At 36.4% G+C, this 24,753-nt stretch overlaps 1 protein-coding gene across 3 annotated transcripts in view; it reads right to left on the bottom strand.

The window, feature by feature from the left end:
* Positions 1-24,753, bottom strand: part of SYT10 (synaptotagmin 10) — a 67,872-nt gene that overhangs the window by 28,885 nt on the left and 14,234 nt on the right. For all 3 annotated transcript variants that reach the window (XR_002080804.2, XM_019452432.2, XM_019452431.2), the window contains exons 2-3: positions 20,015-20,372; positions 5,297-5,864 (exon numbers count right to left, since the gene is read on the bottom strand). Coding sequence is in view for 2 of the 3 variants with exons in the window: in XM_019452432.2 (XP_019307977.1) it covers positions 5,297-5,864; positions 20,015-20,372 (926 nt within the window). In the remaining variant the exon portion in view is untranslated. The remainder of the gene's footprint in view (positions 1-5,296; positions 5,865-20,014; positions 20,373-24,753) is intronic.

Here is a 24,753-nt window from a genome sequence, read left to right as displayed (position 1 = left end):
AAACTCAAGCTCAGCTAGTACATTTAGTACTCTGGTTGGTACAATGAACATAACAGTTTCTTTCAAACTTGACAGATCCTTAGTTAAAAGATAATAGATTCAAGTACTTTATAGCTGTAAACTAGGTCAGTGTGGTTATGTGCATATACCCTTTTTTCCTGTGAGAATTCTTGTCTAGAACATCGTTGGTGCTGAAAAAAAATGTTCATTGAATAGATGAGTAAATAAATATGTAAGATAAAGTTAGTTCTAGTAAAAAAATAAAGACAAGCTTTTCTTTAGCTATACTTTCAGTGGCTTCTTGAGTGTGCATGAGATCACTATATTTAAATATTCAAAATACATCAGTCTTTATACTGATTGACTTTTTGAAAATAAGTGAATTAAAAATTTGAAAAATACACTTTTACATAGCTTAAAAAGTAAATGTGTATAAAGCCTACATTGCAAACGTATTCTACCATTTTTGCCAACTTTCTATTAGTGCAAGAGATGACTGGCTTGCCATATTTCTGATATGTAGTAGGATGATCCCTAAAGTGAAAATTAATTTTTTGTAAAGAATTAAGGCATACCTTTTTTTTTATTTCCTTTGCCATTCAATCTTAAATTTTAAAAAACTCTGATTCCTGATAAAAATGTTAATTCTTGTATAGACATAATTAGTAATTAAATTGTGAGTACAAAATATGTTTCAACCTGATGGAGTTTTGACAATAAAATATTCCTGCTTTATTTTACATAAGAATTTATGCCACAAAGTTTTTCATTTTTTCTTACAGAAGGTAGTTGATGTTAACAAATAGAACTAAGAAAATATTTATTAATTTGTGATCAATAGGGTACAATACTGCATTGTTTTTTCCCTCTGGTAGTGGCAGATTTATACTTACAAACATTCTCACACTTGACCTTGTGTGAAAATTTGCTATGTTAATTTATTCAACAGGTATTTATCGACTAATCACTAAGTGCTCATATATGCTGAGAAGAATATAAGAGGTATACAAGGTGATTTCTGTCTTCCAGCTCAGAGGGAAGGGGAAGACATGAGACATCTACTCAGACAAGGTATAAATATGTGCTACAGACAGCGCTTCCATCGGCAGATATTAGCTTCTTTCCATTTCCATGGCTACCAGCCTACTCCAGTCTCTATTTCATTTAATCTAGACTCCTACCTGGACCCCTCCATTTCATGATCCTTTACTCCTACCCACTGTACACACTGAAGCCATATAGGATGATAGCTCCACTAGTTTTATTCTCCTGATAAAAACAAATGTAAATTCCCACAGCATTAAAGGGCTTACTGATTGTAGTTTAAACAGAACATTCTACTTTTGGTTCCCTTTAGTCCCTCTTCATCTCATATTCCACACAAGTCTACTATTTTCCCCCTGAAAACGTGCTAGTCTTGTTTATTTCCTTTTCCTCATGCTGTTTCCTTGTCAAGGAACATCCCTTTCCTTTATTCAGAATTCTATCATCCTCATATGGTGGTCTTATAAACCATTTTCATATTAGACATAGTCTGCATGAGAGGAGAGAGAGAGAGAGAGAGAGAGAGAGAGAGAGAGAATGTATGTGTGAACAAGACCGTATTTGTGGAGGTTTTCAGGAAAATGTTATATAGTATTATTTATACATTAACATATACTTTATTTCTTTGTTTCTTCTATTAAAGTTCTTGATCAAATACAAATTTATTAAATTTTATTAAATTTGTATTTTACTAAAGTATAAACTTTGTACATAGGTGATATTCAGTGAATTCTTATGTAATCAAATTGCAGTTGTTTGAATCTAATGCCACAGGAAAAAAGTCAATTTCATTTAATGAACTGGCCTAGGAAGATTTTTTTGAACAGGGCCTTGGACAGGCATCTGGATATATGGAAAAAAAATTGTGACAGATACTCTAAGATGAAAATTTTTTGGAATAAGACACATAAAATAATTAAAAACAACAATCACAAAAAAGCAGCAACTCTTATTTCCATAGAGTTCTATATTAATAATTATGTCATTGGCCTGAAGAAGAAAAAAGAGGTCCATGGCATTTACATCAATTGATGTTAGTAAAGCAGGAGATTCATTAAACATTAAAGATATATCAACTATTTCAAGTTGGTGACAAAAATTTTTTTTACTAAATTTTAGAATTTTTAACTTGGACGTTTGTAGTATATAAAGGCACTCTCTAAAATACACATGATTGGGGCACCTGGGTGGCTCAGTCGGTTAAGTGTCCGACTTCGGCTCAGGTCATGATCTCACGGCTTGTGAGTTTGAGCCCTGTGTTGGGCTATCTGCTGACAGCTCAGAGCCTAGAGCTTCTTCAGATTCTGTGTCTTTCTGTCTCTCTCTGCCCCTCCCGCGCTCACACTCTCTCTCTTTCAAAAAAAAAAAAAAAAAAAAAAAAGAAAAAAAAATACACATGATTATCTCAGTATGAGAACCTTAAATTATAAGAATGGTTTTTCTAGATCTGTGTTTACTTAACTAGGTATTTATCTATATTTATCATTAGTGTCTCATAATATAAAGATAGCTAATATTTTAATTCAAATATATGTTTTATCTGTTACTTAAATTCTTTTATATCTCTGTTCACATAGTTGGATCACCTTTGCAGGTTTCTACAAAACTTGGGTGAGTGAGGGCATATGACTACATTTCTTTCTATCTCTTTCCTTTTTTCTCCTTCTTTGTAGGAAGCTCTGTATTTCTGTATGAAATTACTTGAAGTTAAAAGTGTGTAAGAAAAGATAGTCACTTAAGCAATTTCAACCCATATTGTTTTCATTAATCTGAAATATAAAATTGCTTAATGATTTTTCAAAAGCTGACGAGAAGCTTTAATTAAACACTATGCTACGCATAAAGATGATACTAGCATATATTGTGAACTTGGGTCCCATAGTCAAGAAATGTAGGTTTCATTATGATCTTCCTAAAAGAAAACCCGTAAATGTATCTAGAACAATATGTACCTCAATGTTCCAGTTACAGAGAAATGTCATTTGGCTAGAATAATTTAATAATATATTTTATTATTACCCACTTATTTTTGTATCCAGAATATTGAAGCGAAAATGTGTATAGATGTGGTAATCAGAATAAAGGTACCCCCAGAGATGGCCACATCCTAATTTCTGGGACCTATGAATATGTTACCTACATGGCAAAAGGACTTTGCAGATATGATTAAGATTATGAATCTTGAGATGGGGAAATTATCCTAGATTTTCCATATGGGCCCAAGAACATGCTTTAAAACAATTTTTTGCATCCTTAAATATTTAGAACATGCTAAACCCATACTAGGCACTTAGCAAATATTTATTGAATGAATAAAAAAGAAGGGATAGTTTAAGATTGGGGCATCAAGAAAGAAATAACCTAACAATTAACTATTATCTGCATTTGCAGATTTTCCACTATAGGAATGTAAGTAATAAAGTAAAAAACAACATGAAATTAAAAGAGCTCCAATGTATCTTTGAAATATGATCCGGTTTCAAAATTTCTTCTTTGTTCCCTAATAAATTTCACAGTGGAAACCAAGAAATAAAGACCCAACAAGTGAGAATGTTATGATGATGCAATTCAACAAACTGGAAGTATAAAATTTTAAATGATCTTATCTATATCATTCTTAGTGAAAATATAATGACCCCAAATTCTGGTTTTCATTAGTAAAACATTGATGGTGGAAAAAGTAAAAGGAGTACTCTTGGGGCACCTAAGTGGCTCAGTCAGTTGAGCATCCGACTCTGGATTTCAGCTCAGGTCATGATCCCAGGGTAGTAGGATTGAGCCCCGAGTTGGGCTTCGCACTGAGCATGGAGCATGCTTAAGATTCTTTCCTTCTCTTTCTCTCCCTTTGCCCTTTCCCCTGTTGACATACTCTCTCTAAAAAATTAAAAAACAGGAGCTACTCTGTATTAAAATATAATTTCCTATTTTTATTTTTTAATATATTTTTAAAAAAATTATCTTATTTTTAAAATTATCCCTTATCTCTAGTAAGGACTTCTACATTTTAAGCTTATAAATTTTGGTAAAATTTCGACAAAAGATGGTAAATACTTAAAGACAACCTGGTGGTAAAAAATTAAATGTACCCATTTAAAAACCAACAAATCAATACAATTCTGCAATCTAACCTAAGTGACCAGTTTTCTAATTCCAATTCCATAATTCTATCCTAGATACATAAGCTTAAATAAAACAGATTTGTGTAAATAAGAACATAACAATTTTTAGTATACCAAAATTTATGCCTAACTCAAATGTCCAACAGTAAGAGAATGGTTAGGTAAATAGATCATATATTTAAACATTATACAATAAAACAAATGTAACATAAAAGAAAATCAGTGGGAAAAAATTTAAACGTGGTTTGAACTATTTATTTATTTATTTATTTATTTATTTATTTATTTATTTAGAGAGTGGAGGGACAGAGAGAGAGAGAAAGAGAGAGAGAAAATCCCAAGGAGGTTCAGTGCCATCAGCACAGAACCCAACACATGGCTCGAATCCACAAACCATGAGATCATGACCTGAGCCTAAATCAAGAGTTGGATGCTTAACCAAGTGGGCCACCCAGGTACCCTGAAACTTAGTTTGAACAATAATTTCAAAACATGTATGGAAAAAATTTACAAAGCAATATACCATTATATTATATGTAATTGGTAGCATTATGGAGTATTTTATTTTGTATTATGTTTTTTACTGTTTTCCAAATTTTCAATATTAAAGTTATTATTTTATATTAAGAGAAAGAGTTTTGTATTGTAAAACAAAAATTCTAATATAAACAATCACTTCTGCTCATTCAACATTTCAAATTCTGTAATTGTGTCTATTCCATGAAACCTTCTGAAGAAATGGGCTGTTTTAGACTAAACCAAGGGCTTTTCCAAATATCATCAAAGTACATTTTAGGTTTGATCTGAGGAACAATATCTGAAATAATGAAAGTCACTCAATATTAACTATGAGGAAACTGAGTGCTGGGAATAGGTTATAAAATAAACATTTTACAAAAGAAAAGAACTACTATTTTTGTTAACTTACAAGAGCTGGGTTTTTTTATTTACATAGTCACTAATATCATGTAAGTGCCTAAATTATTATTACATACGTAATCAAATCCTACCTTTGCACGTTCTTAATACATAAATTCCGTAACTTTGTAAACTCATTCCAATAAGTTGAATGATAATTAGTTTTATATACTACTACAGGTGAAAAAAAATAGTTTGGTGGAATTATTACTTACTGTGGTAGCACAATGAATATCTTTCCACACTGTGGCTTCCCTGGAGAGATCAGAGACTTCAAACAAATTATCAAGAATCACTTCCCCAATCATGTCATGTCTAGAAAATCTGTCAAAATCATATACACTGAAATGTAGTTTTCGGTTGCTTAGTTGATCATATGCTACAGGAAACTGAAAAGTTTCATCAAATAGAGGATTTAAAGTCTTTCTGTGCACACGGGTCTGAAATTTCTTTTTCCTATCTGGAAGAAGATACATCTTCACATAAGGGTCAGAAGTGCCTGTGAAGTCTTTAGCAGGGAGATCTAAGGCTTTGATAATTTTAACAATCAGAAGTTCATTTTCATAGTCATACTGGAGGGTGAAGTTAAGTTTCCCACAGGTTTTGACATCTTCTTCCCTGTTGCCCTCAGAGTCAACGGATTTCTGTTTGTAGAGCTCTGGTTTTATCCTCCCAATGCTGGTTGTTGTTTCTCCTCTTTGTAAAACTGGTTCTGTGCCCATGCTAAAATCAACACTGGAAACCTGCATTTGCCTTGGTAGGTGTCTCCTGAAGGAATTGTGGCTGTATATACACACATGTACACACAAGATAATTTAGGTAGATCATTTTGACGACAACATTATACAGTGGCATATAAACTCTCCCCCACCCCAGGATAATGAAAGCATTGCATTTGTATAAATAGAAAAACGGATGGACCCACATGCATGCACGCACACGCGCGCGCGCACACACACACACACACACACACACACACACACACACACACAGAGCTACTTTCGAAAAACCAGAAATGCAATAGTCAAAGGAAAAGACTTCTAAAATTATAGAAACATCTGAAACACTCAAATGTACATTTTTATGAACTTTTGGAATTTTTACTCTCAATCATAAGGACATAATTAAAAACAATTGTGAAGAAACACAGTTACAAAGTTTAGTATTCCACAAAATACCACAAATCATAAATCATCTGGTTATATCTTGTAATTTTTGTGTAGACAAATCATGTTGATGACTGGTTTCTTTATATCTAGATTTTTTGCATCTCATGAATTTTGTGTTTTCAGTGACTGCCCCATTACAATAAAAAACATAAGTCCACCTATTCTAATACTATTTAATTATTCCTAATACTTAAGGAATTATTCCTAATACTTAGGATAACTAAATGAATATTTACTTGTGAAAAGAATATATAGTGGTGACAGCCAAAATTAGTACATTTTCCTTTTTTCAACATGGAGTGGGCTTCAGAAATTCTAAGGATTAAAAATATACACTTTTAATCTCACGGTCCGTGAGTTCGAGCCCCGTGTCAGGCTCTGGGCTGATGGCTCGGAGCCTGGATAAAAAAAAAAAAAAAAAAAAAAAAAAAAAATATACACTTTTAGAATTTGGGTCCAACCTAATAGAGTTTTTTAGAATTCAAACTGACTTTCCTTTATCACTGTTACTATTCATCTAGTCAACATTTCTGAAACATTAGCTATATCAACTTACCATTGTCTTGTAAATGTGACTTGCATTAAAATCTGCTTCTCTTCTACTTCATCTGTGATTTCTGGTATGAGCCGTGTCAACTTATGTGTCTCCTCAAGGCTTAGTCCCAGGTCTTTAGTTCTTTATTCTCCTTAGTCTCTCCAGTAGACTAATCATCAATTCTTGAACTGTAACTGTCATCTTAAATCTGGTGTTTCCCTGCATATATCTTAGATATGTAAACTTCTAGTCCCATATTTACACATCTCTAAGGGAGATTTCTAAATGGATATCTTAATTTTTCCCCAAACTCAAGCAAAATCATTTTCTGCCTTTTGCTCTCAAACTAGTTCTCCCTTCCACAATCTCAGACAATAGCTCTAACATATTTATCAGCCACTTGTGCTTGGGAATCTGCAGTATGCTCTGAATCACATTTCCTTCATTCATGAGATTTACTCAATTTTCGAAATCCAGTTGATATTTGCTTTGAAACATTCCATATACTCGTCCATTCTGTTCCATTTCTATTGCTACTCAGTCCAGATCCTCATCAACTTCTGTTTTGCTTTCTATACTAGTCTTTGCCTGACTCTCCTTTCAGCTCTCTCTTACACTTAATATCTATCTAGCACTTACTTTAAAATCCTGTATTCACTTCTGTTGTCTGTTACATCAGATCTACATTTTTTACAGTAAACACTAAGTAATACTGAGGACATTGGTTTAACTAATACTTGATTCATTGATGCACACATAAGGACTGATTTAAGAGGGATAAAAAAAAATGAGTGAATATCCAGAAGTAAGATACCTAGCCATGTTACCATTTGAGCAGTAATTTGAGGAGCTGAGGATGTTGAACCTAGAAAGGAGAGGAATCTGTCTTCTAATTTCTAAAGGGCTGTCATGGCAGAATTAATAAGAATCTATGGAAGTTACAGGTAAAGATGGACTTTGGCTTAATATAAGGGAGCATTTAAAAATATCTACAGTTGTCCAGGGGTGCCTGGGTGGCTCAGTTGGTTGAGCGTCCGACTTCAGCTCAGGTCACGATCTCGCGGCCCGTGAGTTCGAGCCCCGCGTCAGGCTTTGGGCTGATGGCTCAGAGCCTGGAGCCTGCTTCCGATTCTGTGTCTCCCTCTCTCTCTGCCCCTCCCCCGTTCGTGCTCTGTCTCAAAAATAAATAAACGTTAAAAAAATTTTTTAAAAATAAAAAAAATAAATAAAATAAAAATATCTACAGCTGTCCAAAATGGTGTACATGAAGTATAGAAACCAAAGTTAGATGTTGAAGAAAAAGGTTTATGCCTCAGGTTGAGATGTTAGACTTCTGTTTTCTAACACAATTTCTACGATTCTCTATCATTCTATGATTCTTTAATAATTTTATTCATGATATCATTATGAATATTAATAAAATGGAATTTTATTATGTTAATTATGTTATGTAAAATCAGAATTATAATCTGAGGTGTTCCAAATTTACTCTCTTACGTTTAATTAGCTTATTTTCTATTCTCAGGACGGAAATATTAAACAACTATTTAAATACCATAAAAATGGTATAGCTAATCCCATTCTAATTCTTGATATTCTTTAGTGCTAACCTGGTATTGGAATATCATTTTTTCCTTAAGCTTCTATATCTATTCCTTATATAGAATCAGGGGCTTAAATTGGGGTCAGGCCACCATTGGAGAGTATTTGTGAAAATAAGAATAATTTTAAAAAGAATACAAGTAGTATATGTTCTGAATTATTAAAGGGGTCTAATATAATTTAGTTATATATTCAGTGTTCTTAAGCAATTTAGAATATATTGTTGAATAAATATTTCTGCCTAAATCACTTTCCCTTATGTAATGATTTTCATTTTTAAAATATTTATTTACTTATTTATTTATTTATTTATTTATTTTTAACGTTTATTTATTTTTGAGACAGAGAGAGAGAGCATGAACAGGGGAGGAGCAGAGAGAGAGGGAGACACAGAATTGGAAGCAGGCTCCAGGCTCCGAGCTGTCAGCACAGAGCCCGACGCGGGGCTCGAACTCACGGACCATGAGATCGTGACCTGAGCCGAAGTCGGACGCTTAACCGACCGAGCCACCCAGGCGCCCCTTTACTTATTTATTTGTAGAGCATGTGCATGAACGGGGGGGAGGAGCAGAGGGAGAGAGAGAGAGAATTCTAAGTAGGCCCTGTGCTGCTAGCATGTAGCCTGATGCAGGGCTCCATCTCATGAACCATGAGATCATGACCTTCACCAAAATCAAGAGCCAGAGGCTCAATCAACTGAGCCACCGAGGAGCCCCTGTAGTGATATTTAAAGAAAATTTTTGTAAGCAAAATTCCCCCAAAAGTTAATTCCTTATTTCTTATAAATTGATTCCATAATTTTACCCTCATGCTTTTTGATATAACAAAATTTTAATCTTCTAACCTCTCCCTAAAAATCAGCACTTTCTTTATGTCTGTGAATATAATTGTACAGCTGTAAAGCCCCTCTGGCAAGAATCAAAGATTAGTAATGTTCTTGTTCTAGTAAGCCAGTGCCCTAATTATAGGGTAAATAGTGCATATTCTAAGTCATAGTTTAGCTAGTCAGTTAAGAGAAGCTTTAATTATTACAATGTTAAACTATTGCCATAATAAAACAGACCTTTTTCTTTTTGCTTCCCCTCCCCCCCCCCTTTCCTTTTTCTCTTTTGGAATGATATGATAAGTGGCTAGTCTCACAAATATCCAGCCAATCAAAGTATAGGACATTTTACTATTACTGAGCCCATTCTTACCCTTCAAACCTAGGATGGCACCACCCAACTATTTCTCCAATAGAGAAGGAAAAACTTTCCCTACCTTGCCTAGAATATCTGACAGCAGCTAGATAGATCAAACTTAACTTAATGCCATAGGAATAGCATGCATTACCATGGTGATTTTCAAATATTTATTACCAACAGATCCCTTCCTTCAACGAAATCAGAAGCCAGAAGTTGAATATGTAAAGATAGCACTGCTCTGGTTGACGTGTGGGTAGAGTCCTGGAATTTCACTGGAAACCAAGCCAACTTTTCCCTACTACCCAGAAGAAAGTGCTTGAAGATCCTAACACTGAGATGAGGTAGGCAAAGTGCTGGACTAGAATCAGACAGTTTGCTCCCAGCTTCCCTATAAAATAAGAGCAACTTTGGGCAAGTCACTTAACTTGTTTGGGCTTTCCGCTCCTTACCTATAAAAGAGTCCTTTCACATTGTGAAGACCCAGTGAGATATTAGATGACTGAAAACTGTAATTTTTCATCTGATAGTATCATTACAATTCAGGATACAAGGAGCTAAGGTGCAAATGCCATACTGAACTCTCTGGTTCTGATAATCTCAAGTCTAGGGTTGCTGTTTGGGGGTGCACAGATGGCACAAAGTCATTCCTGTGGGAGTATGTCCTGCAGCCACTGCCCTGGACAACACAGACTCTCTGATTAACTCACTTCTCAGCACCTACCAGTTCTCTTCTCCTTAAGTGGGAAACCTTTATCCTCCTACTCTTAACTGTAGTGCCTTTACCATCTGTTCAGTTTACCTTAGATATTGCTTGAGAAATCAGAGAGGAACAACAAAAATATATTTAGCAGCACTTTATTGATTTATTTTAATATGTTTATATGGAATTCATCTTTCCTTGTTTTTTGTTGGTATCAAAGTTTGTATCAGAGACTGTCAGCATATATTAAAGGTTATAGCCCCATTTCATAGTTAAGAAGTCTTGAAAAGTAAGACTAAATCAAGTTTCTGGTAAAGTAAGTTTTCATCTTTATTTGTTTCCTATTCTATTCAATTCGAAACAAGGATTCACTCAATACAGGCACAAAAATAACAGGCAGAGCACCACATATACGAAGGCAGACTAAGTTGTATAATATGTCACAATGAATTTTTAAAATAAAAATTGGAAGGGAGCCTGGGTGGCTCAGTCCACCAGCATCCAAGTTTTGATTTCGCGTCAGGTCATGATCTTGTGGTTTGTGACTTCGAGCCCTGCGTTGGGCTCTGCACTGACAGTGTGGAGCCTGCTTGGGATTCCCTCTGTCCCCCGCTCTCTCTGCCCCTCCCCTGCTCACATACTGTCTCTCAAAATAAATGAATAAAACTTAAGTAAATAAATAAAAATTGGACATCAGCAAAATCCTCTATATCCTTAATCTCTTCTTTGAATGTTCTCACATTATTGCTCAGTAGAAACATGACTTTTCTCCAAGGACATGTTTCCTGTGTGCCCCTCTCATGTGGTGGCTGATGTTTTCCCTGCAATCCTGTTCCACTGGCCTGGAGGCCAGGCAGTCGTATATTCCTCTTGTTCTCCATTACCTCTTTGACACCATTCTCCCTTCATCCACCTCTCCCAGTGCTGGTGCTCAAGTCAGCAAGTCATATCCCCATTACTACTTATTGTTAGTAGTCTGTTGATTACTACATCACTCTCATTTAAGTCGTCATTATTTCATTTCCTGCTCCACTAAAATACTGCCTTTGACAATGTTTTTGTTCTAACTGCTAGCAATGCACATGTCTCTTCCCACCTTGTGGCCTCTAGGTTCCCTGAACTCCCCTTCTACCATGATGCTCTTTACTTACTCAAGCTACTACCATGTACATAGATTTTGTCATCATTAGCTGCAAACTCTCCAGAATCCCAGTGTCACGCATGCCTCTCTCTGATCAACACCCATTATCCTTCTAGCTCAGACCCTCTTACACTCCAACTCAGACAACCTTTCCAATTCACCAGAACCTCCAATCCATTGTCTATACCACCATTTCATAATCCCTACTTCCCTGATGTCATTTCCCTCTCTTTACCCAGTTTTAATTTCATGGCTAATCAGTAGTCACTCTCATTAACACATCCCCTATTCCCTGTTGCTCCCTACCTTCTTAGTAGCAGGACAAAACTGTGGCTCTGGTTGAATTCAAGTCTCCATCATTTCTACACCTGCACAAGTGCAAGTGAATGCAATTGGAGAAATACATAAAACAACTCTCACTGGTCTACTTTATTTTTTATTTAGAGAGAGAGAAAGAGAGCACACGTGTGTGAATGCATGCACTTGAGTGGAGGAGGGGCAGAGAGCGAGGGGAAGAGAGAATCCCCAACAGGCTCCATGCTATCAGCATGGAGCCTGTCATGGGGTTTGATCTCACGAGAGATCAAGAGTTGGATGCTTAACCACCTGAGCCACCCAGGTGCCCCTCACTGCTCCACTTTAAATTTGTGACCACATTCCTCATGCAAACTCTAATGTAGCATAGCAATCCCTTCTCCCTCTCAACCTCCTGGATTCACAAGACGACTATTTCATACCTTCTCATTTTTCTACAAACCTCCATCACCACCTTCTTCATTCTTAGTCTACATTAAGGACCAAGCTTTCCATTGCACTCAGAAAAAATTGAAGCAAAGAGCAGAAACCTTCCGCAGACTCCCACTATCATCAACCCTCTTATCAGCATTTGTACCTGTATGTTTTGCCTTGAAGCCAGTCCCTCCACTTATATACTAAATCCCATTTTTTCTCATGTTACCTTGAAGACTATTCCCTCTGCTTAATGCATTAATCCTCCCTCTCTGTTGAATCACTGCCTATCAGTATAAAAGCACACTATTGTTTCTCCCAACTTAAAGGAAACTTCTTTACACCACTTCCTCTCTCTGTACTACACTGTTTCTCTGTCACATTTGTAGCAAAACTCCTTGAAAGAGTTGAGGACAGTCTGTTTACTGTCTAATTGATTTCCTTCTATTTAAACATATTCTAATTAGCTTTACATATGCCCAACTCCACCATAACCACTCTTAGAAATGTGAACAATGTCTTCCCCACTTTGCTAAGCTCCCAGGGCAATTCACGGTCTTCATCCCAACTGACCTTATTAGGGTCACTTAACAATTAATCATTCCTGGTTATTTACATACTCTGTTCACTTGGCTTCCAAGTTATACCTCTTGGCTTTTCGCCTGCTTTACAAGTCTCCATTTCTCAGTCTGTTATGCTCTTCCTGACGTCTGCAAACAGTGTATTGAAATTATGTTTCGACATCTGTCTTCCATTCCTCAACCCGTGTGCTAGACTGTAGTCTTCATAACAGCAGAGACTAAGTATTATTCACCTTTTCATGAATTTCATAATAACATATGCTGAGACTCAGGAAATGTTAATTGGAGTTTGTATTAAAACAATTTACCCTAGGGGCGCCTGGGTGGCTCAGTCAGTTAAGCATCCGACTTCGGCTCAGGTCATGATCTCGCAGTTTGTGAGTTCGAGTCCTGCGTCAGGCTCTGTGTTGACAGCTCGGAGCCTGGAGCCTGCTTTGGATTCTGTGTCTCCTCCCCTCTCTTCCCCTCCCCTGCTCATGCTCTGTCTCTGTCTCTCAATAATAAATAAACGTTAAAAAAATTTTAAAACAATTTACCCTAATATTCCTGTGACTCATGAAATCAAACTTCCCAAGAATATTCTGTATTATAAAGAAGAGTCCAATCGATTCATAATTAGTGCTTATAAAGAGGAGATGGTATTTGTCAGTGCCAGAAAACAAACTCTCCAAGTTTGAATTTATTTTATAAGGTTTTGTCTTTGACCTTGGTTCAAAGAGCCATCCCACTTCAGAAAAGAAGTTAGTGTATTTATCAAATACATGTTTCATGAAAAGGGTTATTTAACCATTTCATGGTTAAATGGTTAAACCATGAAATGGTTTCATGTACAGCATGTTTCATGAAATTTTATTTCAAAGAGATAGTTCTCAGTTCTCTCAGTTTTGGGTAAATACTGCTTCTTGACATCCTAGCTAGGTTTATATCTTTTATACTCTCCCTTTGTATAACATCTTGCTTTCCATTACTTACAGTGCCCTGGAATGGATAATTGCAATTTCTGCTTTTAGGAGGAATTTAATTGAAAAAAAAAATCTCTTAAAGAAAACTATACAATCCAGTTTTATGTATTTTTATATAATTCTTTCATTTCTCTTATATAATGATTTTAAAAATTACTTTTGTAAGCAACCATACATAGCTGATTGTAAGTCCATGAACACATATAAGACAATTTCTTCCTATGCACATTTTCCTGCTTTTGTTAATGTTCAGTTGGCTCTGCCATTAGGTTTCCCAATTATTTTTCAGTAGGTATTTAGAATCCTAACAGTGGCTAACCTATATAATTCCTCATCCTCAACAAATTACTTTCCACTTACTATTCGCCTCTTCTCTATACCATTAATGAATGCACAGAAAATTGGCCCTCAAACTCATCCCTGGGAGTATACCATCATTAACTTCTTTCTAATATGGGCAGTTTATCTCACCACCTGATGCTGTTGTTAAAAGAGCACAGAGAAGTGGAGACGACCCCAATCAGAAGCATCACTTGACACTTATTCTCTATCTACACAGTGATAGAAATTAGGAGCGCATAAAAGTAGGCTACACAGCCTTGTTCTCCTGAGAACTTAGCATCGAGTTTGGCAAATAGCTAGAGCTAAATATTAGGACAATAGATAATTGCTAGATTGTAACTATGGCTTCAAATGATAAAGGGTAATAGCTCATAATTGGGCAGAGAAGGTAGACTCTGAGATGCATTTTCCTTAAACATCTTACAGTAGATAAAAAAGAGGTCACCATCCCAGATGAAGGAAGCACAAAAGCCAAAATGCAGATGCAGAGAGGTGGGGACAGTCAAAAGATCAAGCACTCCTCTGGTGGACAATCATGAAGTATCCATTTGGATCAATAGGATGAGGTCATCAAATTCATTTAATGATTTTTTTTTTAGACCAACAAATATAACCTGAGTTCCTACAGTACTTTGTCTAGGTGTCAAGAGCAATACACAAGTGAATTTGGCATTTTCTGCCTAAGAAAGCAGCATAGAGCTCTATGTGTGGGGGAATATGGAACCATAATGCTTGAATGGTAGCTTGGTATCATCAAATTGTAATTGTTTGAATGGCAGGCTTTTATTTATTTATTTATTTTTTAAATGTTTATTTATTTTTGAGACAGAGAGAGAGAGAGAGAGAGAGACAGAGTGCGAGTGGGGGAGGGGCAGAGAGAGAGGGAGACACAGAATCTGAAGCAGTCTCCAGGCTCTGAGCAAGCAGTCAGCACAGAGCCTGATATGGGGCTCAAACCCACGAATGGCAAGATCATGACCTGAGCCAAAGTCGGACGCTCAACCGATTGAACCACCTAGGCGCCCCTGAATGGCAGGCTTTTAAAAGGTATAGGCTACACTCATAATGACTAAAATGTCACAGTGTTTTTTATAAGGGATCTTAGATTCTTCCTTTACAACTTCCTTCAGGTTTTTGTCTTTCGGTTATTGTTTGCTATTTCTTGATTTTTATCATGCCTGAACTACTATATTAGTTTCCAAATAGATGTCTTTTTCTTTAGTCTGTCCTATAAGCTGTTGCCAAATTAATTTTCCTAGAACACAGCTCTTTATCCAAGGGACTCTTCTGCTGCAAATATTTTTGACAGGGCAGACCTTGAGTATCCTGCCCATGGTTTCAAGGCCTCCTTATATAGTTTGAGTCCAGCCAACTTTCTCTTCTATTTTACTCCTCCACTGAACTCTGTTTTCTGATCAAGTAAATTCCACTTTCATGGCAACATTTCCTATTCTAGGTCTTTTCACATAAAAGGTTTCCATCTGGGATGCAAACTTTCTCCCAATTGCCATTTATGTGAATTCTTCATTTCCTTTAGCCTTTGCCTATTGGCCCTTTTCCAAGCCTCATACTAGGAATAATTTTTCTGTTCTCAGAATTCTACATTCTCCACCACAGTCTATACTTGTAATTCCTGATACTGAAGTTGGTCTTTCATGTCTTATCTTTGCAATATGTTGTAAATTTTTTTCCTGCTCCCTTAAGTTTGCAGAGTGGACAGGGTGTGTATAAGACACTGATGATACCCATTAGTAAATATCTACTGAATGAGACTATTGAATGAATGAACAATCAATCAAGATACATGCTAGAATAATGTTAATAACTGAGAAATACAGAGATGCCTCCTGAGTCATTTGGCTGCTGGCAAGCTGATGTGGCCAAGTGTCTAGGCACTTGAAAAGGAAGATAAGAACTTGGAAAATGTTCCAGTTTCCAGCAATGCTGTTAATTTCTGAACCAATCAAAATGTTATTAAGATATAGAGACAAATAAGACTTGAAAGGGTAAGATGTTTGTCAGCTACTGTCTGAGCCGAGTAAAAGGGAGTCCCAATGGCAGACTGGAACTGGCATAGCCTAATAATGTGACAAAACCAATTCATTGTGTGCATGTGCATGTGTGTGTATGTGTGTGGTTTGAGTTTGCTACATTTCAGTGAAAAGTTAAGATTTGAGCAGAATAATCAGATTTATGATAATGTGCCCTCAATCTGTGTCCAAGTGGGCTGCATAATGAACTCAGCAATTTCCTCCTCCTTCCATATAAAGGTAATTTCTAGTATGATGAAGGAATTAATGTAGATGAGGGGTTTTGAGAACTAAGTATAATCAAGTTTTATGCAAGGAATTCATCTCAAGGCCAAAGAGATTAAAATCGTGACTCTAGTCATTCACAATAACCACGTACAATCTTAGATTTCTGAGTAGAATGAGAAGGAAGATGCCCTCATTCTTCAACCCCCAAACTCTCTGTCCTCAGCAGACTGTAACCAACATCTTTGATTGTAAAAAACTATATATCCCCTTGGCTTTAATGCTTAAAATGTGAAACCATCAATCTGGATAAATTTGAATTCTAACTTTCACCAGCTGCATGACTTTAGGCAAAATTATAAATTTCCCTGGGCCTTGAGTTAACTCACAAGTAATGGGAATAATTAATAACACTTACTTCATGCAGGTCGGCAGGATTAGCAGGAAGGGTGCCTGGCATAGTGACCAAATTGCAAGTGCTCAAAAATAAATCTTTCTTCCTTCCCCAGCCACTCATATAAACAAGGAAATTCAAAGAGGTAGATGAAATATCAAAGTTCTAGCAAAACTATGAATTTGTATTCTACTTTTTCTCTTAGAAAATACAATGTATGTGTAATTTAATCTTTATGTTTTTTTAAGATTGGGGGACAAAGTGCACTTATCAACTAAAAGAGCTTAATGATTCTGAGTGCTAAGCTGATTGATGTACATACTGCTGTCAATATTTAAAATATGTTTTATAAAAAATAAATAAAAATGTTTTGTAAATTAATTGAACATTTTTACTCTAAAACTTCTGAGTGTCTTTAAGGCTTTACTAAATACTGTATTTGGCCACCGTTGCCAGTGATGAGAGTAGTGATAATCAAGTAATCAGATAGTTTTAAAGCAGTTTTTCTTAAAAATATTTTTTTATTTTTAATTTTTCTTAACATTTATTTATTATTGAGAGATACAGACAGAGCATGAGCATGGGAGGGGCAGAGAGAGGGGGAGACATAGAATCTGAAGCAGGTACCAGGCTCCGAGCTGTCAGCACAGAGCCTGATGTGGGGCTTGAATTCACAAACCATGAGATTATGACCTGAGCCAAAGTCGGATGCTTAACTCACTGAGCCACCCAGGTGCCCCTCTTATAAATGTTTTTACAAGTGGCATAGGGGATAATTATTTCAGTTAAATAACCATAATAGATAAGTTTAAGTTAACATATATTCATATTACATAGAAATCATAAAAATTAAAAATGACCCTAAATGCCACTGCTCAGAAAAACTAACTATGAGACATACATTGGTTATAAATTTTAAAGAGCACAGAAAAGCATAACGTGGAAAAGACACCTCCATCCATCCTCCTTATTCCAAAGTTCCTTATCCCCAAAGTAACAGTTTTTCTTACTTGTTTGTCTGGAATGTATTTCAGAAAGAGGTGGATTTATTTATTGATACAATTCTCTTCTTTTCTTTTTAAAAAAATTTTTTTAATGTTTTTATTTTTGAGACAGAGAGAGACAGAGCACGAGCAGGGGAAGGGCAGAGAGCGAGGGAGACACAGAATCCGAAGCAGGCTCCAGGGTCTGAGCTGTAAGCATAGAGCCCGATGCAGGGCTCAGACCCACGGAGTGTGAGATCATGACCTGAGCCAAAGTCAGACACTTAATCGACGGAGCCACCCAGGCCCCTCTGATACAATTCTTTTCTATTTCACAAAAGATATACTGAATATTCTTTCAATCCTAGTGGCAAACATGATCCATGCACAGTGTTTCAATTTCACAGATTTTTAAACCTACAAAAGTATGTCATGTCAGAAAGCGTAGATGTTACTTAGATTTAGAGAGGTAGAAAGGGAAGATTAGGAAGTCAGTTACTTAGCAGGAAACCATACTTGCCTTTCCAAACCACTGATTTTCCTCTGCCCTCGGGTAAAACTAGTTGTTACTTCTGAGAAGCAGAGAAAAACCAGTACCACTACTTTGTCATTCATTTTAAGGACTGAAGACCATCCTTAATAGAAAAAAAATGACTCTTCACAAGAATGTGTTTTTCCTTGGGACGCCTGGGTGGCTCAGTTGGTTGGGCATCTGACTTTGGCTCAGGTCATGATCTCGCAGTTCCCGGGTTCGAGCCCCGCGTTGGGCTCTGTGCTGACAGCTCAGAGCCTGGAGCCCGTTTGGGATTCTGTGTCTCCTTCTCTCTCTGCCCCTCCCTGTTCATGCTCTGTCTCTTTAAATAAACATTAAAAAATTAAAAAAAAAAGAATCTATGTTTCCTTTACAGTTAACACAATTTGAAATACATTATAGCAAATTATTTTCATTCAAGCAATCTTTTACTAATTTTTCCAAGCAGAGTTAAAATATATCTCCATGAAGAGGCTCTCATTTCCCTCCTTTTGTATACACTCTTTTTTTTTTTTTTTTTTTAATTTTTTTTTAACGTTTTTTTTATTTTTGAGACAGAGAGAGACAGAGCATGAACGGGGGAGGGTCAGAGAGAGGGAGACACAGAATCCGAAACAGGCTCCAGGCTCTGAGCTGTCAGCACAGAGCCCGATGCGGGGCTCGAACTCACAGACCGCGAGATCATGACCTGAGCCGAAGTCGGCCGCTTAACCGACTGAGCCACCCAGGTGCCCCTGTATACACTCTTTAGTGTGCTCAGGATATTCACCAAAACTCCTGTGGCATTTACCACACTCTGCCCAATATGGCTTGGCCTATATGTGTTCAAATAGCATTTTCCAGTGGTTCCATGGGGACAATGCAGTTACTAAACAACTGGAGACTCAATATTAATCTCTGTTACTCAATTTTGATTGTGAACTTCCAGATGATTTCATGACAGACATTGCAAGTAGCTGTTTTCTTGATATTTATTGGTTGACTTAAACTACACTGAGACTGCAAGTAGCAACTATCAAGCAATGATCTTTCAAGGGAAAGAGTTAACAAATAATAGTCAGTAGTTATGTTATCTTACTGAGACCTTAAATTCTACTAAAACCCCTTCATGGTACTGCTCTCTGTCTGGCTCCTTTGTCCTCAGTTTCCCTCATCCTTACTTCCTCTGTCCTACCCTTTTCCTCTTTTTTTTTTAAGGTTTATTTATTTAATTTTGTAATGCTTCTTCATTTTGAAAGAGACAACATGTGTGCATGCGTGAATGGGGGAGAGGCAGAGAGGAAGGGAGAGAATCTCAAGCAGACTCTGTGCTGTCAGCATGAAGCCCGACTCAGGGCTTGATCTCAAGAACTGTGGGATCATTACCTGAGCAGAAATCAAGTTGGACCTTACCCGACTGAGCCACCCAGGTGCCCCTATTTATTTATTTTTGAGAGCCAGAGACAGCCAGAGAGCTAGCATGAGAAGAGGAGGGGCAGAGAGAGAGAGAGAGAGAGAGAGAGAGAGAGAAAGAGAGAGACAGAGAATCCCAAGCAAGCTCCATGTTGTCGGCTCAGAGCCTGATGTAGGCCTCGAACTCATGAACCACGAGATTATGACCTGAGTTGAAATCAAGAGTTGGATGCTTAACTGTCCTGCCCTTTTCCTCTTTATTCAATGCTCTGTTTCTTATGTCATTCTCATTTCTCCTGTTTTTCTTTTCTCCTTTCTCATCTCCATTTTTCTCCCCTTACAAAGTCACACACACACACACACACACACACACACACACACAAGCACACACATACACGCACACACAGTTTTATATATTTGATCTTTTCTTACCGGGATGAGGATGTAGGTTCAGTAATTTGTCTTTGCACACGTGCATGTTTAATTAAATGTTCTTTTAAAGCATTTTGGACTTCTGCTGGGATATCAGGGGAAGTGTGGCTGATTTTTATAGCAGGCTCAACAGCTTTTAGAGCTGGCTTTTCATTTTCTTTAACTTCTTTTTTCTCTTCGGCCTCAAAGACTTCAGTAGGAGCACTTGAAATGCTCTGTGGAAGGGTACTGACGTTGGAAGTCACAGGTTTGCTTTTCCAACAAGGCCAGCACAACTTCCAGAAGACAAAAAGTGAGACAACCAACAAGGCCAGGCCACAGAAGCTGACAACCACCGCTAACAAGCTGACCGAAATATCTGGAAAAAAATCACAATGTAAAGAAATATTAATCCACTGATAGTGTACATAAAAGAGCAGAAACAGTGAGATAATTTACATTATGGTTATTATCAACAGATTTCTTTTTTAGAGTTTCAAAATTTACTTTTAAGTTAGGGAGGAAAGATTAATAATTAAGCCTGGAAATTCTCAAAGGAGATATATGAAGAATCCCAATTGTGTATAGAAAAGGCATGATATATGCACATTATTTCAAAGAACAGTACAAGGGGTCCAAGAGTTTGCAAAATGAAAGGTGGCAACTTATAACCTGCCATGAAGTTATGAAACTTAAGAAACTCAGAAAATGCACACAATAAGAAGGCTTCTGTTTGTTTCATCTTTTATCTAAAGATGTAAACTTCTTACTTTCTAAGCAGGGAATCGTATCAAATATTTGTATAAACCACTTTCTATAGTCTAAATAAGAATAATACATTACTAACAGAGAAGAGGTACACTGGTAGTTATATTTTTAACCTCCCTAGGTCCTTTCTGATAACCTTGCATGTTCCTACTTTCTAACGTCCCAAATTAATGATGTAAGTATCTCTAAAATATCCTTATTTCAAAATAACCACAAAATTAATATATGCTCATTATGTAAAATGATCCAAAGAAATATAGTAAAAAAAAAAAGTTAGTAAGATTGAGTAAATAAATGAATGAGAGAAAAGAAACAAATCTCCTGTGCAGAAGAATTCCAAGCAATATACATAGATACTCTGTTCTAAAGAAGGTGGACCACAGCTCCCACTCCTCAAGTGTGGACATAGTGCACATACTGCACATAGTGACTTCCTTCCAGAGAAGACAGTATGGAAAGGGGCAAAAAAGGGTAACTATAGTTGGAGAGACCTCACCAGGCGATCAAGGTGACTGTTGGCAATAATGAATCATGTTGATAGTACACACCCTTAATATGATGTGATGAAAATGGCACTCTACCTTTGTGGTCTTCTTTCCCAAACCCATAACCCAAGACTAATCATTAGAAATCTATAAGACAAATTCCAGTAGGAGGGCATTCTACAAAATATCTTACCAGCACTCTTCAACACTGCCAAGGTTGTCAAATAAAAAGTCTGAAAAACTATCATAGCCAAGAGGAGATTATGGAGACAATGACAACCAAATGTAATGTGGTATCCTAGATGGGAGTCCTGAGATAGGAAAAGGATATTAGGTAAAAACTAAGGAAATGTGAATAAAGTATGGACTTTAAGTAACAGTGTATCAATACTGCTTCATTAATTACAACAAATAACCCATATTAATGTAAAATATTAATAACAGGAGAAACTGGGTGTGGGGTATATGGGAACTCTGTACTATCTTCCCAATTTTTATGTAAATCTAAAGCTGCTCTAAACAGTCAAGTCTGTTTTTTAAAAAGTTAAGGATATCCCCCTACCTACTTCCATTTTCACCTTCCTAGGATAACCAATGTTGGCAATCTGGTGTTACAGCACCCTTAAAAACTAAAAAGATTTCCTGTAAAGGGAAATTTGTCTAGATGTAAATAATCTTGTCATTTTCTTTTACAACTTTGCTTAGCCTCAATATAAATATGAATCCAATTTCTTTTGTTTAAAATAAAAATGTTAGGAATATGTTATAGGCTGGATTGTGTCTGTCCCTTAATCCTTTCCATTTTCTTATGTTGAAATCCTCACCCCCTAGTGCCTCAGAATGTGACTGTATTTGGAGATAGGGCCTTTAAATTAGTCATAAAGGCAAAATGAGGTCATTATGAATAGGCACTATTCCAGTATGACTGGTGTCCTTGTAAGAAGAGGAGATTAGGACAAAGGTGCTCACAGAGGAAAGACCATGTGAAAACAAAGGGAGAAGGTGGCCACCTATAAGCAAGGGGAGAGGACTCGGAAAAAAAATCAACCCTCCTGATACCTTGATCTCAGACATCAAGTCTTCACAACTGTGAGGAAATAAGTTTCTATTGTTTAAGCTACCAGTCTGTGGTACTTTGCTATGAAAGTCCTAAAAAACTAATAAAGAATAAATCTAATTTCCTTTAACCACTACTGGAAATTCAAGATTTCCTACCCCTCCCTAGAAGCAACCACTGATCCCAGTTTGGGGTATATCTGTCCAGCCCAAGCACTAATAAAGATACTTCTTAAAAACCCATACAAAACTTTTTAAAAAAACCTTAAATGGCTTACTGCATATTTATTTCTTCAATTTGCTTTACTTTTTAATTCAATGACCCCTTGGGGTCTAACTTCATCTCACATAGCATTCCATAATACTTCCCCATGATGGATATTATGGGATAGATTATACCCAGTGTTTTGCTATTGCCACATAGCTATAATGAGCACCTTTGCCCCTTCTTCTTGTACATATTTGTGAGTGTTTCTCTAAGGTAAATGTCTAGAAATAGAATTGCAAGGTCATAGGTTATGCACATATTTAATTTTATTAGCTATTTCCAAAAGAATCCCAGAGTGTCTATAACAAAAACATCCTAAGAGTATACTAGTTCCTGTAATCTCAGAGAAAAGCTGTTATACTTTAATTTTCACTGATATGATGGGAAAATGATACCTTGTTTTAATTTACATTTTCCTGATTAGTAAGATAAAATGGTTCTGTTGAAACTCCCAATTTGTACCTAATGGAAATCTATTCAGAAATTGAAATAATTCCAAATTTTTAATGCTACCTAATTATAAGATAAAAATTAATTTGACATACTGTGATACATAGATATTAATATTTTCCTTCATTTTCTACTTGCTTATTAAAGCAACCATTAAATATATTTCCCATTTATATTCAATTGGTGAAGAATGTGTGATCATATTTTATATTTTGTAATTTACTTTTACTTATTAATTTGTTCATTAGCCCCGTAACTTGAAAAAAAGAAAAACACATCAATATACTTCCTACTTTTTTTAATGTTTATTTTGAGAGAGAGAGAGAGAGAAAACATGTGCATGTGCACAAGTGGCGGAAGGGCAGAAAGAGAGAGGGAGACACAGAATCCAAAGCAGGGTCCGGGCTCTGAGCTGTCAGCACAGAGCCTGATGACGTGGAGCCCAAACCCATGAACTGATCATGACCTGAGCCAGTCAGATGCTTAACCGACTGAGCCACCCAGGTGCCCCTTGCTTCCTAATTATTTTAAATGGAGGCATAAATACTACAAATATGGATTCATAATATTTATGTATTTTCAGCTCCATTTATGTTATATTTTTCTGGGTATTTTAACTCAGTTAACTTCTTCAACTCAGCTGGAGCCAAAAGCCAAGATATAAGGAAACCGCAGGACAATGTGAGGTAGAAGAAAGGATGGAGTTTGTTTTCAGTCCACAACTGAAAATGCCTCCCTTCTTACTTATAGGCATTAGAAAACTTTTACTCACCCACAAAAATGTGATGACATTCTTTTATGCCATTTTTCCTACATGCTAGGTTTTGGCATTCATAAGGTTATTCTCATTTTAGGAAAAAGTCCTGTGGAAATCTCTGACCCTAATTCCATTTTCCCTACTACTGACAATTTTCTTTCTAAAATCATTATCTGGTTCTACCATTTAGGGGCCCATAAACTATTTCACCCAAACTAAATTACTTGTGAAAGTGAAAAATTGTGTTATCAATAATGCTTGGGTAGCAGGAAGAAACCGAGTCATGTCCTGGCAACTGAGATGTATGGTCACCTTACCTCTCTTAGCCTAACATTCTTCTATATCACCTCTTAGCCATCTGGGACAAATCCAAACTTTGTAAGGCATTCCACAGCACCTTTGTGATTTTACCCCTGGGAACTGGTCACCTTTATTCTTCTGTCACTTTCCTACCTGTACACCTTCCCCTGACCACTCATTACTCTCTCGTGATTTTGTTCAGGCTGTTGCGTGTAGTTCCACTGCATTTATCTTCCTCCATTTGGTTTCCTGGCAAATTTGTATTCAACAATCAGATCCAAATAGTACCTCTTTTTTGACACTCTCTTACCCAAAACTCCTGGGACACAATGTGTTTCAAAAATTATTTTCTTTTGAATATTAGAAAGGCAATATAGTACACATTATCTGGGATAACACTGAGTAACCAAACACATTGATACATCTAAAATGAAATGTATGAATTAGTCACACTGAGTGGGATCACTGAAGATTATAAGTAGCTTAATGCCAATTCAGATAGGGTGTTGATACCAAAATGCTACAATTTACAAAATAATTGTCAGTTTTCGGGATTTTGAGGTTTTGTGATTGTGGATAAGAGATTGCACATCTGTACTTATTTTGCTTCTCCAAATGCTCCCATCCTACACATAAACTCATTCCTTGATCCTTCAGAGCAGAAACCAAATTTATT

The sequence above is a fragment of the Panthera pardus genome, unplaced genomic scaffold, assembly GCF_024362965.1.
Source record: "Panthera pardus isolate Hobbes unplaced genomic scaffold, ASM2436296v1 HiC_scaffold_6, whole genome shotgun sequence".
NCBI classification, from domain to species: domain Eukaryota; kingdom Metazoa; phylum Chordata; class Mammalia; order Carnivora; family Felidae; genus Panthera; species Panthera pardus.
Note: the sequence above shows the minus strand (reverse complement) of the source record. Positions and strands in the feature narration are given on the sequence as shown.